Genomic DNA, 17,844 nt, shown 5'->3' with positions numbered 1-17,844 from the left:
TTGTAGAAAAGAAGCATCTAGTGGCCTACTGGAGCATGCGTATTGTTTAATACCAGTGCCAGTGCTGGGTGCAAACCATCTGAGTGCTGCTTGTATCATTTCTCTGTGGTGCCATTTATTTACTTTTTTATTTGAACTTAACACAGGTACTGTATGTTAACACATGCACCCCACAGTTCCTCCTGCATCGTATATTAATGAACAGTTTCAGTGTTTAATCATAAAAGCCTAAATTAACTGAATTCTGAAGGCTAATTAAGTATCCGATAATTATGCAAATTATGCTACTAGCCAATTTTAATTGAACGACTTGATGGATGTTAATCATTTTCGCCACACCCGTAATGGAAATGACTTCACATTTAGATACGTTGTAAGAGAAACGTGGACACGCTGTGAAGGTTCTTTCTTTAAACTTGTACCACAGGGGAAAAAACAAAAAAACAAACCCACATTTGGACCGAGTTTGCAGCCCGGCCCAAGATGTGGTACTGGAATGAATGCTGTGAGGGTGCGAGAGCATCGTAGGCAGATGATACGGGAAGTCAGTGGATGGACACATGAGCGTTGTGACATGGTAAATGTGCGTAGACTGAAGACAAGTCAGGCTCAGTTGCAAGAACCTACTGACACATGCCGAACTTTACGTAACGTTTTACCAAAGGAGTACCCTGCTGTGACAGATCAGCAGTTGACGCGTGAATCTGGAATGACTTGAGCAAGTGTTTTGAACCAGCTGACTTTAACTGACACCCCCTGATAAGCCGCCTTCACTATCTATTAGCAGTAACCGCTCATCTCGTCTTGATTTTCTTGCTTTAGAGAGACCCTCATTTTCTCTGAAGATAAACGGAAAAGCAGGAGTTTAAAGCAATTTAAGTTCATCAATGTTTGTTCCATTTAGCCCAATCAGCTATAACATTAAAACCACCTGCCTAATGTTGTGTAGGTCGCCCGTGTGCCACCAGAACAGCTCTGACCTGTCGAGGCATGGACTCCACAAGACCTCTGAAGGTGTGCTGTGGTATCTGGCACCAAGACGTTAGCAGCAGATCCTTTCAGTCCTGTAAGTTGCGAGGTGGGGTCTCTATGGATCGGACTTGTTTGTCCAGCACATACCATAGATACAAGATCGGATTGAGATCTGGGGAATTTGGAGGCCAAGTCAACACCTTGATTTTTGCAGTGTGACAGGGAGCATTGTCCTGCTGATAAATAGAAAGAGGCCACTGCTGTTAGGGAATACTGTCGGCATGAGGGGTGTACTTGGTCTTTAGGTAGGTGGTACGTGTCAAAGTAACATCCACATGAATGCCAGGACCCAAGGTTTCCCGGCAGAACATTGCCCAGAGCATCACACTTCCTCCACCGACTTGCTTTCTTTCCATAGTGCATCCTGGTGCCATCTCTTCCCTACGTAAGCTATACGCTCGCACGCAGCCGTCTACATGATGTAAGAGAAAACGTGATTCATCAGACCAGGCCACCTTCTTCCATTGCTCCGTGGTTCAGTTCTGATTCTCACAAGCCTATTGTAGGTGCTTTCGGCAGTAGTCAGGGGTCAGCATGGGCACTCGGACCGGTCTGTAGCTACACAGTGCCATACAGAGCAAGCTGTGATGCACTGTGTGTTCTGACACCTTTCTATCATAGCCCGAAGTTTTTAGCTCTTCTGTGGGATCGGACCAGATGCACTAGCCTTCGCTCCCGACGCGCGCCAGTGAGTCTCGGTGAGACCCTGTTTCTAGTTCACTGGTTGTCCTTTCTTGGACCACCTTTGGTAGGTACTAACCACTGCATAGCGGGAACACCCCACAGGACCTGCTGTTTCGGAGATGCTCTGACCCAGTCGTCTAACCATCACAATCTGACCCATGTCAAAGTTCCTCAGATCCTCACGCTTGCCCATTTTTTCCTGCTTCTAACACGTCAACTTCGAGAACAGATTGTTCACTTCCTGCCTAATATATCCCACCCCTTGACACATGCCATTGTACCAAGATCATCAATGTTATTCACTTCACCTGTCAGTGGTTTTATTATTGCTGATCGGTGTATGTAGTTAACATCAGTTAACTATGTTTACTAGGAATGCCAAATATGGACGGAAAAAAAAAAGTAGGCCTTTTTCATGCTGCTTGTCTGGTTTAGTTAGAAAAACTAAAGTGCACACTATCTTAATACCCTCTGTGCGTAACATCTTTTCCCTCGATATAACAAGAAAGAAAGTGTGCATGTGAACCGATCAAGCAGTCAGGACTGAACACTAACTTTGATGTTGTACAGGAGAAAACTGCCTGGCTGAGGAGGGTTAGCAACGCTTGCTGAGAGTAATAACTTGTCATCCAAAACTACGCCGAGATGCACATTCGGAAGGATTGATCAGGAGCTCTCAAAGGAGATGGTGAGATCAGAGTGTGGAATTCACATATAGCTGCAGTTCAAGCGGCGAGCCGGCGTACGGGATGAGATGCCGATATAGAGTGCAGCGTGAGGATCTGTCGGGTGTCAGATACGGTAGGAGATGATGTGAGACAGATGTAAAAAATTGTTAATAGGTTTTCACTATAATCTCGAGATTAACGCTTGAAGGACGACAACATTCTTTCGCACGCTGATCTACAGACACACACAAGCGTGAATGTGGCTTTATTATTTAAACAAGGCTAAGCTAAGAAATTAATGGTTGCCCTTGAGAGGCACAGTGTGAGTCACGTGTGATGATGGAGGGGAAAAAGAAGGAGAAAAAAAAACCTCTATCGAATTAATGTAGCTTTGACATTGTCTCTGAATAAGGGACATAATTAGGACCTCGAGCAGACACATATAGTTCGCATCATCTTCGAGTTTATTAATCTCACCCAAAAGCCCATTTATATCAGTATTCGGCCAAACCCTATGCACGAGTTATTTGCTCATTTTCCAGCTTAGGAAATAAAGTTTTAACAGATAATCGAAAAACAACGTTTTTAACCTTCTTTCGTGGAAGAGGTGCATTTCGGAAAAGTTATACAGCTAGGCGGTGCACTCCTATCAGGAACAAAACACCAGCACTCTGAGCCGTGAAAGCTTTGTGCGGTTTGATCATGGCTCTTTCCTTCCTGTAGTAAGCGCTCAGCTGTGCCAGTGTGCGCTCGAGTGAGCCACGGTTCACTCACACATGCAGAACAGCTCTGAAGTCGAGATTCCGTGCGAGTAGGCAGGGTCACGGAAGGTGTCCGTTTTCGTTCCGCTTTGATTGGCGGGGGTTGCGGTGGCAAGAGGCTGAGATGGCGGAGAGGTCAGTGCAGACTTCAGTAGACAATTCCGCTCCTGCTGGGCTGATCTTCAGATGTTCCCATGCCAGCTGTGTGATATCATTTCTACACTGGGTCCTGGGTCTGCCTCAGGAGGTCTAATCCAGTGGGAGAGCTCGACTGGTGGACGACCAAGGGGTGTCCTTTTAAAGTGCCTGAACCACCTCGGCTGCATCAGAGGCGCATCTGTTCTACTCCAAGGTTCTTAAGGATTTCCAACTTTTCACCGTATCACGGAGCATAAGTAAAATAACCCTGTGGAAGTCCCTCGTTCCTGTTGCTTGTACTTGCAGCTTTCTCCTTTTGGTCATAACGCACAGCTCGAGACCCTAATAGTGACGATAGGGACGTAGTTTGACCAGTAAACATAAACCTTTGTATAATCCTCATCATCTCCTGCATGAATGTTTTTAACGCAGCACATCAAGTTTGGCCGCTTATCACCAAGTTCTTGGCGAACGTTTCAGCAATATGGCAAGTATTTGAGTCTGGCCAGCGTCTTTATTGACTCTGGATATGTTTAACTGCAGTGTGACGGATTTTCCTAGCAGGAAGGTTACATGATGACTTTACGCCGGATTTTATTTGGAACTAGGGTTTACTTTCTTTCCCGAATATTTGGATTTATTCTTTTATTCAGACAAGTTTAAAATAAAAAAAATTCAACAACAAATAATAATCCAGACATGAAATCTGCTTGTCTCAGGCATCCGGGCTATTAATCTGTCCACCTCTTATGCCTATAATTGTGTTTTGTTTAAAATAAATATACTGATATATACAGGGTAATATAGCAGCTGTTGTAGAATCTGCGTATGAGCGATTGAGCTGCATGTGTTGGGGGGGGGGGTGCTAAAAGTAGAACCCTAGATCTCGAGAGTTTAAATGAAAACTCCCATGAAGTTGGCAATACAAGCGTGCGTGTGTGAGCGCTGGAGATTCTTACTCCACTCCCATGATGTCATCGGTATGTTATCTTTCAGCGGGGGCCCCTGGATCGAGCTCGCCATGTTCACCTTTTATATGCAGCTCAGTACTTTAGTGCCATTCATGCTAATCCTCTCCTGGAGGATGAAAGCCCGATAAGCATTTTGTGTTGTCCCGCTCAAATCATATCATTCACAGCTGATTCGTCTCACCAGCTGCCAGCCTTTCGTTAAGATGTGACGGATGCGGGACGCACTCCGTTCGGAAGATGTCGGCTGTTACGGAAACCTCTCGTCCGGTTTTAATCTCGAAAGCAGCCAGAGTAAATCAGCATTATAGCACCGCTACACTTCGGAGTAGAAAAATAAATGACCCATTCATAGATTTTTCTTTCTTTCTTTTTTTCTTTTTGGTCCTAAAATGTCAATATCAGCAAGTCCCTATAACATTTCCGCATTCAAGTGGAAACAGAGTGCTCCAGAGAGAGAGAGAGAGAGAGTGTCTCATAATTTGTCATTCTGAAAGAGTCATTGAATGTCAAGTCTTTGTGATGGCAGTTGAGGAAGTGTGTGAGCACAGCCAGGCGTGTGTGTTTGTCTGAAATGCTGACTCGTCGTCTCTTGCAGGTGACCAGGCAGGTGAGTGCAGGGCTCATGGGAACCTCGGCTCGGCCTTCTTCTCCAAGAGCAATTACCGCGAGGCCCTGACCAATCACAGGAACCAGCTTGTCCTGGCCATGAAGCTGAAGGACAGAGAGGTAAACTCGTGTGTGTGTGTGTGTGTGTGTGTGTGTGTTGTTTGTATACGTCTATATATGTGTATACAGTAGTGTCTGATAGAGTGAGTCCACTACCGTGGTAGTGCTGCTATAAAACTGCTACAGTTTTATTTAACGCAGTTTTATTAAATGCTTTCACAAACAGTATTCCTTATTTATTTATTATTTTACTCAGGTAAATACAAAAAAAAAAAAAAGAAGAAGAAATTCAATTTACTGAAAGCGTAGTGACAATAAATCATGACGTAATGGCTCTCATGGCACATGAGTCAATGTCTTGTGTTCCTGTGTTAATAGATGAAACACTATTAAGCGCATACGTGTGTTAACCTTTGAATAAAATAAAACCTTTTTTTTTTTTTTTTTTAAAGGGGAAAAAACAGCCCGTGGATATATTACCGATTCATTTTCAGTTTTGCTTAAAGGTTCCTTAAACAGCGAAATAAGAATCAAATGGCTTGTAGTGGACTCGTGATTAATTGCACTGAGTGAAGTGCTCCTGTACGAAAGAAGGCGTATGAGATTTGATCAGCCACGAGTTTCTACTGAGGAAGTGATGAATGTTATTGTCAGTGCTCTTGTTCGGTTCATTGGCTGTCGCTGCACTCGTTCCTAGCCTGGTGCTCTGTCTGCTCTCCACTCGACTGCACAGCGAGAACAAGTATTAATACCCCCATCCCAAAAAAAAACCTGGAATGAAGTCGTCCCTCCCGACGGTGCGTTTTTACTGATTAGTCTGCAATTAGCCTAAAAACAACGAACAGCCCGTGTTTTTCCGCAAGCTTTAGGTGCCACGTACTGAGATGAGTAAAGGACTAATCAAGTCGCCTTGTGAGCAGTAATAATCTCGTCCATGAAATTACGGGTGAAAGTGCTCGTTGCTGAAGTGCTTTAAACAAGAACGACAAGATGAAAAATCTCCGCTGGGAAGGACTCGGAGCGGCTTCATTTCATTCACGCGTGCTAAAGATAGGATATAGTGCTGAATGAAAAAAAGCATGTTTATTCCTGCTAATTTTATTTTAGTCACTCATCTGTATATGAGTGATATTACTTGTTGTAACAGGATTTTTATTGATCTATTTATTTATTTATTTTTGAACATATATTTACATTTATTCCGATGTTTTCCTGTGTTGAACAAATGAAACCTAAAAAAAAAAAAAAATCTAATTTACACTTATACCATGAATAAGGCTTTTGTGTGGAGTCTTAGGTTTTTCCACAGCATGGGTTTTCCACTCCTCCTTCCCCCTTCCCCTCTAGATGCCCTTCACTGTGTGTGCAGGGTGGGAAAGGCAGTATGGAGGGACCCCCTCCTCCAGTGTTTCGAGAGCTCCACGTTCTCCACCCGAGCGCCAGGCCACGTTCACACATAGTAGAACATGTTGGCAGAAATGAATGCGTCTCCCATCACACACAGCCTGCCACTGCGGCTGCAATGCATGCTGGGTAGTGGAGGGTGTCAGATTCACAGTGCTTCTGGCTCGATGGTGGCAGAATGGATGGAGCTAACGAGGTAGATATAGCTTATGTGGCAGGAAATGTATGTGTGTGTGTGTGTGTGTGTGTGTGTGTGTGTGAGAGAGAGAGAAGTAGATAAACTGCAGCCCTGATCTACTCCAGTTCTTCATTAGTCACTTCAGAAGGTCACTGTGACGCTCAGGGTAACTTTTTTCCCCCCTTCTGTCCTTTATCACCGTGTCCCACTAGGCACCTGAGAGTATGGACTGATAATCTGTCAATAAGGAGCTGAGTTAAGGAGATGGATGTGTGTGTGTGTGTGTGTGTGTGTGTGTGTGATTGGTGGGTGGGTGGAGCTGCAGTGGATGAAAGAACGGAGTATTGGGAAGTAAAGTGCTCTTAAGTGATTGCACCTCCATGTTGTTCTGAGGTGAAATGTGTGTGGTAGGGGGTCGTCTGTCCTGAAGACTTTCCAACATGTACAAAAAAAAAAAAAAATCAGCCTTACGTCTGTCTGTTACAAAACGCTGACCCTGGAGACTCATTCCAAAAAATTTACAATAAACATCTCCTAACAGGAAACGTCACCACGTTCCTGTGAATGAGCCGTTAGTATAACACTAGAACTTATTAGAACGAGTGCATCAATATAAACCTGTGATTTGTCTTGAAGGCAGCACTACAGTCAGTGCTGCTGTTCCAGAACATGAATCAACCTACGGACCAATCAGAATGGAGACTTCAGCTGTGCTGTGGTCCAAGTTTAATTCATTAAGGATGCCCTAAATCCTGAGCACAATTAAAATATAATTAATTGTATGCTGCTATGATTAGTCATGTTCAGGCTTGAGGAGTAACGGAATACATATAACGGCGTTACGTAATCAGGATACAAAAAACTTGTAACTGTAACCTGTTATAGTTACGTCAAAAAACAAAGTAATCCGATTACAGGTACATCGGGATTCTTTTTTTTTTTTCATTTAAAACCAAAGAAATGAATCTTTTGCTGTAGTACAGTATAGACAGCTGCTTGATTATAGTTCTGGTTCTCTCTTGCCAGTCGTGACTCACATGAACATCCTCCTGGTGCATGAGCAAATAAATTTTTGCGCAAAGTTAACTTGGTAGAATTCTAACACAAATTGTTCTCTGAAATGCTTTTGTTAGGGAGACTATACGTCCTCCGTTTTCCCCTGGACACGTCCTCCGTTTTCCCCTGGACACATCCTCCCTTTTCCCCCGGACACGTCCACTTTATCACCAGACACGTCCTCGTTTTCAGCTCTTAAAAAGCGTCCGGCCGGGATTCCTAAATTTGAGAAAATGTCTGGGATTCGGCTTTAGTTTCATTATGATGTGTTTATGGTCTAATACTGTATCATGTGTGCGCATGTTTGCATTGCTTTAACCCCTCTCTGTAATTCCCGCCTTCTCGCACACTGATTGGTCGATTCTAAAAGGCTTGCAGCAAATACTGACCGAATTCCTGCCTCTCAACCGTTATCCTACTCTCGGCATCAAACAGTCGCTTGACAATAGCAGCAAATGACGCTGTCCTGAGTCGAAACAATGCCCATGGCCATATAAGATCATTTTTAATTTCATGTTATCACACTGCTTCATATTACATCCTCATTCAAATGTGTAAATGATGGCAGAAGATACCCTCGTGGCATCTGATATTTATTTTATTCCATGGACATTCAAAAGAATATAGGAAAAAATGTCAAACCTGGGCAAAGTGAAACCAATTTTGTTTATAAATATTTATGTGATGCTAATAGTGGGTCTCTTTCAGTCTATTAAAGTCTGCATTCATAGTAACACTGATTACGTTTATATGTTCCGGTTTTACGTTATAGAACGTAGATCGATTAACAGCACGTAACGACGTCCCTCCAGAATTTCACGTATCAACATACAGTTGGTTTTCGTACATGTCTGTAATACACGTCGATAACGCCACTAAAATAGGAATACACAATTTCTTAATTCGATTTGTGTTTACTTCGAGTATGACTTTAGTCGGATTAAGGTCATCAATAATCACTGTTTACATGCTAGTTTCTTAATCAGAGTATCGTCTTAAACGGGTTAATATCTGATTATTGTTCTCCATGTAAACGCACTGAATATTTTGAACGCTATTAAACATGATCACGTGGTTCTGAGAAGCAATTATGCCGTGTTCAGTTAAATATTTCAAGACTCTACCTTAAGCTTTTGTGTGTGTGTGTGTGTGTGTGTGTGTGTGTGTGTGTGTTGCAGGCTCTAGAGGGAGAATGTGAGCTCTGTCAGTGTTTCCACATTCAGTGTCATGAATAATAAATTCACATGTGCTCCAAGAAGGACGCGAGTTGTTTTGGCTTCGCTGGTCTGGTGGTGTTACTGAAAGAAAACTATAAAACAACATATCACGCCGGACTGAACGACGGATAAAGAGTGAGGCGACTGGAATACTGTGACGGATTATTATTATTATTATTATTATTATTCGCTCGCTTATTGAGAGCTTTGTCTCAGCGGAGCCCTGATTTAAAGGCCAGATGAAAGAGCATTAAATAAGGCAGATCGTACTTGCAGTGCGAGGAGCAGGTGGCTGTGGACTGCTAATGGATGCCCGTTATTGGATTTTTAAATAAGTGTTTAAAAGATTTGCTCTTTATTATTGTACCTATTGTAATGGATAGGATGTTTTCGTTTGGGGTTTTTTTTTTCCTTCAAGACACCAAATTATAGTCAGGAAAATAGGCCTTGCTAATACACAAAAAAAACAGCTGCTGAACGAATCCAAAGGGACAGGTAAAAACAGCAAAGACGACAAACAGTCTGAAATACCAGAACAAATGGAGTGCGGACTGCAAAGTACGCAAGACTTCGTAAAGACTCACTGGAATCTAGTGTGTATGTGGTGATGAGAATCAAGTGAGCTAGGTAAGCTGGAAGAGGTTTAGTACTCATGATGGGGACCTCTGGTGGTGTGGAGTGAGATCAGCTGTGTCCGTGACCAAAAAAAAACTACCCTCGTCAAGTAGTTCTTTCTCCGCTGTTCAGACTTACAAGATGGGTGAGATTGACTGATCGTGGTGCTGTGTGACCCGAAGACAGAGTTTTGTGTGTTCGCGTGTGTTGTGTCGTATCTTGGGAGCTGGCAGGTATAGAGACAAAATTCTTGTTTCAGCTTGTTTCTCAATTACATTTACATTACATTTATTCATTTAGCAGACGCTTTTATCCAACGCGACTTAGAAATGAGAAAATACAAGCAAGGCGATATATCAAGCAGAGAACAATACAAGTAGTGCTACCATACAAGATCCATTAATTGATTTCCAGAAGAAGCAAAGTGTGCAGAGTAGAGGTGTACGTGCCAGAGTAATTATTTATTTCTTTATTTATTTATTTTTTATGGGTTGGTTAGGTGTTCGTGGAAGAGGTGGGTCTTTAGCTGTTTTTTGAAGATGGTGAGAGATTCTGCGGTCCGGATTGAGGTCGGAAGTTCATTCCACCACTGAGGGACAGATAGTGTGAAGGTTCTGGAAAGGGACTTAGAGCCACGCTGAGTAGGCACTACTAAGCGTCGGTCGTTAATCGATCGCAGATTGCGTGAGGGAACGTAAGCCTTCAGGAGGGTGTTGAGGTAGGAGGGTGCTGTTCCAGACAAGGTCTTGTAGGTGAGCATCATGGCCTTGAATTTGATACGGGCGGCTACAGGAAGCCAGTGAAGGGAGATGAAGAGAGGTGTGACATGCGTTCTCTTGGGCTGGTGGAAGACGAGGCGTGCTGCTGCATTCTGAAACATTTGAAGGGGTTTGATGGAGCTGCTGGGAGGCCTGAGAGTAGTGAGTTGCAGTAGTCCAGTTTTGAGATAACAAGAGCCTGGACTAGTATCTGTGTAGCCTGTTCGGTGAGATACAGTCTGATTTTCTTGATGTCGTACAGGATGGATCTACAGGACCGTGCAGTTGTTGAGATGTGGTCTTTAAAGGTCAAGCTGTCATCGAGAATCACCCCAAGGTTCCTGGCCGTCCTGGTTGGCTTGAGTGTGGATGAGCCGAGCTGTGCAGTGAGGTTGTGGTTGATTGAGGGACGGGCTGGGATGATGAAGCTTAAATTTTGCCAGGTTGAGCTTAAGGTGGTGTTCCCTCATCCAGACCGAGATGTCCGACAGGCAAGCAGATATACGTGCAGAGACGGATGGATCGTCAGGCTGGAAGGACAAATAGTGCTGGGTGTCATCAGCATAGCAGTGATATGAGAAGCCATGAGACTCAATCACCTGTCCTAGAGATGTAGTGTAGATAGAAAAGAGCAGTGGACCCAGAACTGACCCCTGTGGAACGCCAGCTGTGAGTTGCTGAGTTTCAGAAATACCTCCCCTAGGGAGGGAAACAGGTCTGTAGTTGTCAACCACAGCAGGGTTAAGTGATGGTTTTTTAAGCAGTGGGGTAACCCGGGCCTGCTTAAATGAGGTAGGGTATGTGCCAGTAGAGAGGGATGTGTTAAAGATGTGTGTGAGTGCAGGTAATAGTGAGGGAGAGATGGACTGAAGAAGGTGAGAAGGGATAGGGTCAAGAGGACAGGTTGTGGGACGGCTAGAGAGGAGGAGTTTAGAGACATCAGTCTCTGAGAGGGGAGAGCAGGAAGTCAGTTGGGAGTTACATGGAGGAGGAGCCGGTGCATGTCTGGGGTTGAGAACTGGTTCCTGATTGATGTAACCTTGTTGGCAAAGACAGTGGCAAAGTCATCTGCAGTGAGAGGGGTAGGGCGAGGAGGGGGACAGAGAAGAGAAGAAAAGGTTTTTAAGAGAGTGCGGGTGTTGGGAGAACTGCCAGTCTTCTCAATGCACCATTAAAAGGTCATGAAACCTCCTTTTTTTAGCTCAAGTCTGCCTCTCAATGTTTTTGAAAAATGCAGCTTAAATGGGCGTGGATGGCTGTGCGAAGAAGGGAGGTGAAGTGGGCGGGGCAGGGGAGGAAGGGGGGGGGGGTGAGCCTTTAGAACACTCCAAAAAATAAATAAATAAAGATTGATATTGACAAAGTTTTCAGATGAGGCAGAGGACTTGTCTCCTCCTGAATCCCCAGGACTAAATGGAGACACAATATATAGCAATGCAGGGCCTACATAACAAAACCAGAGGCAGCGCGGATGAGAGAAATGTTGGAATGCTAGTTAGCCAGTAGGCTCGAGCTTTTCACGAATAAAAGAGGGAAGACTCTTCCCTTCAACACGGACTCTCGTTGTATATTTTTGCACGCGGCGGCCCGTGGAGCTTTAAGCAATTTAATTAGCTCAAAAGGCAAGTAAATCTGTCATGGTTAAAATTAGACACATACCTCATTTGAAGGGATAGAAAAGTCCTCGGGACCGAGTACCGCATCATCGTGTAGATGCCAACTGCTTTCCTGAGCAAGTCCTAAGTCCACCTTTCTCCAATTCTCATAGCTCTCCTGAATAAACACACTCGAACTCTTACACCACTGAAACGAACACCTGCGACTCATATGAACGCCTCTCTCATATACTACTCACCTCATCTGTAGGAACGCACCAAGTGCTGTTATGAATCATTTAGAGACAACAACATCTCATAGGATAAGAACACGCAGGCTCATGAATAATTATGAGTCATCGAAATACTGTAGTACAATGATTTTAAACCAGGAAATTGAAAATAGCGGACAAAAACAGATGCTAAGATTGTCTTTTATGATGTGCGATACGAACACCTCTGATAAAATCTCAGAAAATGTAGTTTAGTGTTTTGTGACGCTTTAAGCTCCACCCACCCACGCGAATACTTAAACCAGCCCTATGCGCATGTCCAACTGTATTACGTTTACCCCAGTGTGTGCGCGTGCGTGCGTGCGTGCGTGTGTGATCATTGGTACACGTCTCCACTGGTACACGAGGCTCCTGTAAGCAGTGCTGTCTAATGGCATCATCTGCTCCGCAGCACCTGGTCTCATTTCATAAACACTTCTGGCCCATGTCTCTCTAATTACTGCGGCTCACAATCACGCTGCAATTCCCCTTTTACACAGCTGCAGCACGTAAACCACACACACACACACACACACACACACACACACACACACACACCCTCAGCAGCATTTTGCCACTGCTATAAAACGAATAATTTCTCAATGATGCTGAATTTTGGATGAAGCCGGACTGGTGTATATGGTACAACGTGTGTGTGTGTGTGTGAGATTTTCACGTTGACTAAAAACTTTTCCTCGTTGCTGCAGATGATTGAATATTGGCTCATTAAGTATAATGTGTGACTGCATCATTAATTAAAGTTAGAGCTTTGAGTGAGCATAATGGCATTTGGTCATAAATATTGATGCATTGAGAATTTTTACAGTGAAATGAGGCTTGCAGTCTGTGTCAATAAAGCCATGAAAATTAAAAGCCGTGTGTGCGCACGTGTGTGCGGAACGCTCCGTCACCTTGTCTTTGTAGTCCGAGCCAACAGTGTCGCGTTGTTTTCTTTTTTTTTTCTTTTTTTTTTCCTCCCTTTAAGAGAAATCTTCTGTCGTGCTCCTCAGCGTTACAGATTAAACGCCAACACACACACACACGACCGTATATACATCCACACATGTCTGCTGCGCTCCCCTCCCCTGTCTGAACCCCGAATATTCACAGCGTGTGCTTCTGGCTAATAAAAACGCAGGCCTCAGAAAAGAAAACATGAAAATTTAATGGCGTTGGATGCTTATATTCCTAATGGTAAAGATAAAGCTCTGGAGGGTGGAAAGCTGAGAGGAAGTAAGTCGTATGGACTGAAATAAATAAAACAGTCCTGCTTCGTACACTACCCCTGCACATTATACAGGCGTATAACTGTAATGGTTTGCGGTTTATAGGATGAACTGAGAAAGCGAGAGGCCACTGGAAGAACATGATGGATTGTATAATTCCTGTCCCTCATCGAGAGCTTTGTCTCAGCTTAAGCCCTGATTTAACGCGGAGATGAAAGAGCGTGAAATAAGGCCGATCGTACTGTATAGTGAGATTCTCTCCAGCCTTCGCGACGACAACGGAGGACATGAATGCAGCCGGCACCCAAATAACATCCTTTGCGTGTTTTTCCGCGTCGTTTCTTTTAACCACGCAGCTGTCGCACGGCGTGAAAGCCGTCAGTCGTGCTCGCCGGTAATTTGCAGGACGCCGAGCACGTTTTAATCTCGTTTCAATGGCATATTTTCATGTATTCATTAGACACAGCGATATCGGATGTGACTGCGGCTGTAATTGGTCTGGTTTTTGTCTAGTTTGAATACGCTCGTTGTCCCAGAGCCTCGGCCTCTTTGTGACTCGCAGTCACCGCCGCTCACCCAATTAAAGAAAATCCCGGAAAAACGAGCTCCGTTTGGGCCATTTGCCAAAATCTTACCCTGTTCTGACACAGGCGTGATGGGAGGAATGATTGCACTTGGTTAGCTCGTACTTGATTGATACAGATTGTACTTGAGACATCTTAAAGTCTGTGTATACCTTCTGTGCTTTTGACCATGTGTACATTTTTATTTATATATATATATATATATATATATATATATATATATATATATATATATATATATATATATATATATATATATATGTGTGTGTGTGTGTTTACACACACAGTATCTCACAAAAGTGAGTACACCCCTCACATTTGTGTAAATATTTGATTATATCTTTTTCATTGAGGGAACCATGAATGCCAACATGTACTGTGACATACTGAAGCGGAGCATGATCAGTATGCAGTATTCCAGCATGATAACGACCCCAAACACACCTCCAAGACGACCACTGCCTTGCTAAAGAAGCTGGGGGTGAAGGTGATGGACTGGCCAAGCATGTCTCCAGACCTAAACCCTATTGAGCATCTGTGGGGCATCCTCAAACGGACGGTGGAGGAGCACAAGGTCTCTAACATCCACCAGCTCTGTGATGTCATCATGGAGGAGTGGAAGAGACTCCAATGGCAACCTGTGAAGCTCTGGTGAACTCCAAGAGGGTTAAGGCAGTGCTGGAAAATAATGGTGGCCACACAAAATATTGACACTTTGGGCCCAATTTGGACATTTTCACTTAGGGGTGTACTCACTTTTGTTGCCAGTGGTTTAGACATTAATGGCTGTGCGTTGAGTTATTTTGAGGGGACAGCAAATTTACACTGTTACACAAGCTGTACACTCACTACTTTACATTGTAGCAAAGTGTCATTTCTTCAGTGTTTTCACATGAAAAGATATAATCAAATATTTACAAAAATGTGAGGGATGTACTCACTTCTGAGAGATACTGTATATGAGGGGACAGGGGTTCTGTGTGTGTTTGTTCTTGAGGTCATTAGTAGCCATGGTGTGTGTGTGAAGCTGTAGTAGTCTGTAGAGCTCTTCATCAGAAACTTCCCTAATGGCATGTACTATAACACTACGCACTGTTACACTAATCAGAAACTGTGTGTGTGTGCTGTTTATCATTATCCCTACAAGAGTCAAATGTCAAACCTCTGACAGAAGAATTTTGCTTGATTCCATATGTAAAAACCCTTAATGTAAAATGCAATTAAAAATTTTTTTTACAATTTTTTAATGTACTCCAGCAACTTAATCTCCATCTGCCATCTCCAGAATGTGTGCGATAAACATGGACAAGAATTTCTACATGTTTCCGTGCAATGGGGGAAAAAAAGCAGTTTACTCAAACCCCTGGCCTTTAATGGAAGTTGAAGTGGAGAAGTTGTTGGGACGGTCAGTAAATGTTTAGGCAGAACGCAGATTTTTGAAGGACACTTTCACGTAATTCTTCATTCCGAGGTATTTATAAATGAATCTCGAGATCACTCGGCCTCTCGGAGATTGGGCCGCCATTTCAGAGAGGGGCATTAGTGTTTGTTATACCTACAGTACATAGAGATGGAAATTTTTGCGTTTCTGCCTGATCGTTCATGGATACCACAAGACCGTTGGGAACATACAAGTAACCATAAAAACTTTATTTGCTTCAGCGTTGGAAAGTCAGATGATGTTCCATAAGAACGGTTCCATAAGAACCTACTCTCCAATGTCCGTCTCCTCCTGCTGTTAAATTGTACTGTCCAGCGCTGTATTTCTGATATAACATGTGACCATACGTAATCGTATGACCGTCACACCCATGCGTGCTTCTAACCCCGAACTCTTGCCACAAAGTTAGAAGCACACAATTGTCTATGATGTCTTCATATGCTGTAACATTGCAATTTCTCTTCTCTGGAACTACGAGGCCCAAACCTGTTCCAGCAGGACAACGCGCCTGTGCACAAAGCCAGCTCCATGAAGACCTGCCTTGCTGAGGATCGAGTGGAAGAACACAAATAGCCCAGACAGAACTCTGACCTCAACCCCATTGAACACCTTTGGGATGAATTGTAGCACCGACTGCGCCCCAGACCTCCTCACTCGACATTGCCTGACCTCACTAATGCTCTTCTGGCTGAATGAGCAAATCCCCACGGCCACGCTCCAAAATCTGAGGTGGAGTGGAGGTTATTATAATAGGAAAGGTCTTCCTAAATCTGGAATGAGAGGCTCAACAAGCACATATGTGCGTTTTGGTCCACAAACTTTTGGCCATATAGTGTAAGTTACACACTAAGACGTGCACAGTAGAAGTTTTAACCACTCTCAATAGCGACCCTGATGTCTGATTGGCCGAGCCCCCATCGTGCAATCCTTGATGTACGCACTCCTCTTGTACAGCACAGTAATTGAATTCCGTATCAGCGAACAGGATTTTAAACCGGTAAAACTGTGACACTCGTATCTAGTGGACACGGCACCATTTTCAGAATCTCAGAAATGCCGTGTAGCACACGTTACACAACTTTTATTACGTACGAAAGTATGCGGTGCTTAAAGCAGCAGTTTTTATACCGTGCGCCCTGAGGAATCACGTTGTCCTCGTGTTTGCTATTCTTAACGACCGTTTGAGTATAAAACGTCTTCAGAAAGAAGAAAATCCTTATAGAAGCAGTGCTTCCGTTCTCCCCGTGTGCTCCCACACAAATACACGGGTGATGGAACTGGATTCAGGGATCTGCTGCGCACGGAAGCAGATGAATTCGATTTCCTCTGGACTCTCATCGGCTGCTTCTCGGTGGTGTTCTTGCTGCTCATCGGCTAGAATGTCAGACATGCTTGAAAACATTGAAACATAAACCGTTGTACTCTAGATGTCCTAATCTTCGACTGTTGTGTTGCCGAGCGATCAAAGCGGACTGTTAACAGTTAACGCGACGTCTCATGGTGGAAGAACAGATGTATTAATATTATTAACAACAAATGAAGAAATAATTTCTCGAACACTGGGTTTTAAGATCGTTTTGTTGCCACTTCCGTCACGCTTAACAACGCTCTTACCTGTGGTGAAATCACTACTACACACATCCTATCAGGTTTTATTGTCGTATTTTCTGGAACTACACATGAATTCGACGTTATCTGCATCGTGGATGTTCAGTCCACCTCGTGTTCCGTATTCATGACCTGTGAAATCAACTCTCCCATCGATCCTTCTTTACTGGCAGCAGCTAGTAATGATGGGAATTTTCAGCGGCGGTGTTGTCCGTGAGTCAGATCTTTTAGGACACGAGTGGACATAGAAAAGAGAACATATTAAAATACGTTTTTCATGAGGACGTTGTGGAAACTGGCAGTGCGTTTTAGCGTGTGGATTAAAATGCATTAAGACGTGAAGCGCTGTTGAAAACTTGCGGAGTGATAATACGGTAATACGTCATGTGTGTCCTGATCTCTGCAGTGTTTTCATGTATATCCTTTGTGAAGTCCAGTTGTACAGCGAGTATTCGCAGGCGTGGGACAGCAGACAAACAGAGATTACAGCCGCAACACACAAGCGAATGTGCCGTTGTCAGTGAGATTAATGGCTGCTGAGGTATTGACTGTTTGCTGTTCCTCTTTCCATCCAGCCCTTTATTTCTCTCTCTCTCTCTCTCTCTCTCTCTCTCTCTCTCTCTCTCTCTCTCTCTCTCCTCTGCGGGATAGCACTGCATGAATGCTGAAATAGAAAACTGAAATTGTTCACAAGTAAAAGGCAGTCATTTTCTTCACAGTAAAGCCACATATGGATGTCGTTTCTTCCCCCCCGCCCCCCACCATATACACGACATAAGAGGACTATACGGTAGTGAAGCCATCACCCTGTAACAGATACGCCCCAACAGAGCAGAAAAGTGTGCTGAAGCTCCGGCCATATGGGTTCAGGTTTAATTCCTCCCAAATATTTATTATTTCCCATTTTCAGATCAGGATTTTCTATAATGATTATAACAATTAGTGCCTCGAAAACGTTTCCAATAAACAT

The 17,844-nt window shown here is 43.7% G+C and overlaps 1 protein-coding gene across 4 annotated transcripts in view; it reads left to right on the top strand.

The window, feature by feature from the left end:
* The window catches only part of ttc28 (tetratricopeptide repeat domain 28), a 237,551-nt gene that overhangs the window by 153,590 nt on the left and 66,117 nt on the right, over nucleotides 1–17,844 (top strand). For all 4 annotated transcript variants that reach the window (XM_017489688.3, XM_017489689.3, XM_047160759.2 and 1 more), the window contains one exon: nucleotides 4,850–4,980. In XM_017489688.3, the coding sequence (XP_017345177.1) occupies nucleotides 4,850–4,980 (131 nt within the window). The remainder of the gene's footprint in view (nucleotides 1–4,849; nucleotides 4,981–17,844) is intronic.

Source organism: Ictalurus punctatus, chromosome 16, assembly GCF_001660625.3.
Source record: "Ictalurus punctatus breed USDA103 chromosome 16, Coco_2.0, whole genome shotgun sequence".
Lineage (NCBI taxonomy): Eukaryota > Metazoa > Chordata > Actinopteri > Siluriformes > Ictaluridae > Ictalurus > Ictalurus punctatus.
This window is presented reverse-complemented; position numbering and strand designations above follow the sequence as displayed.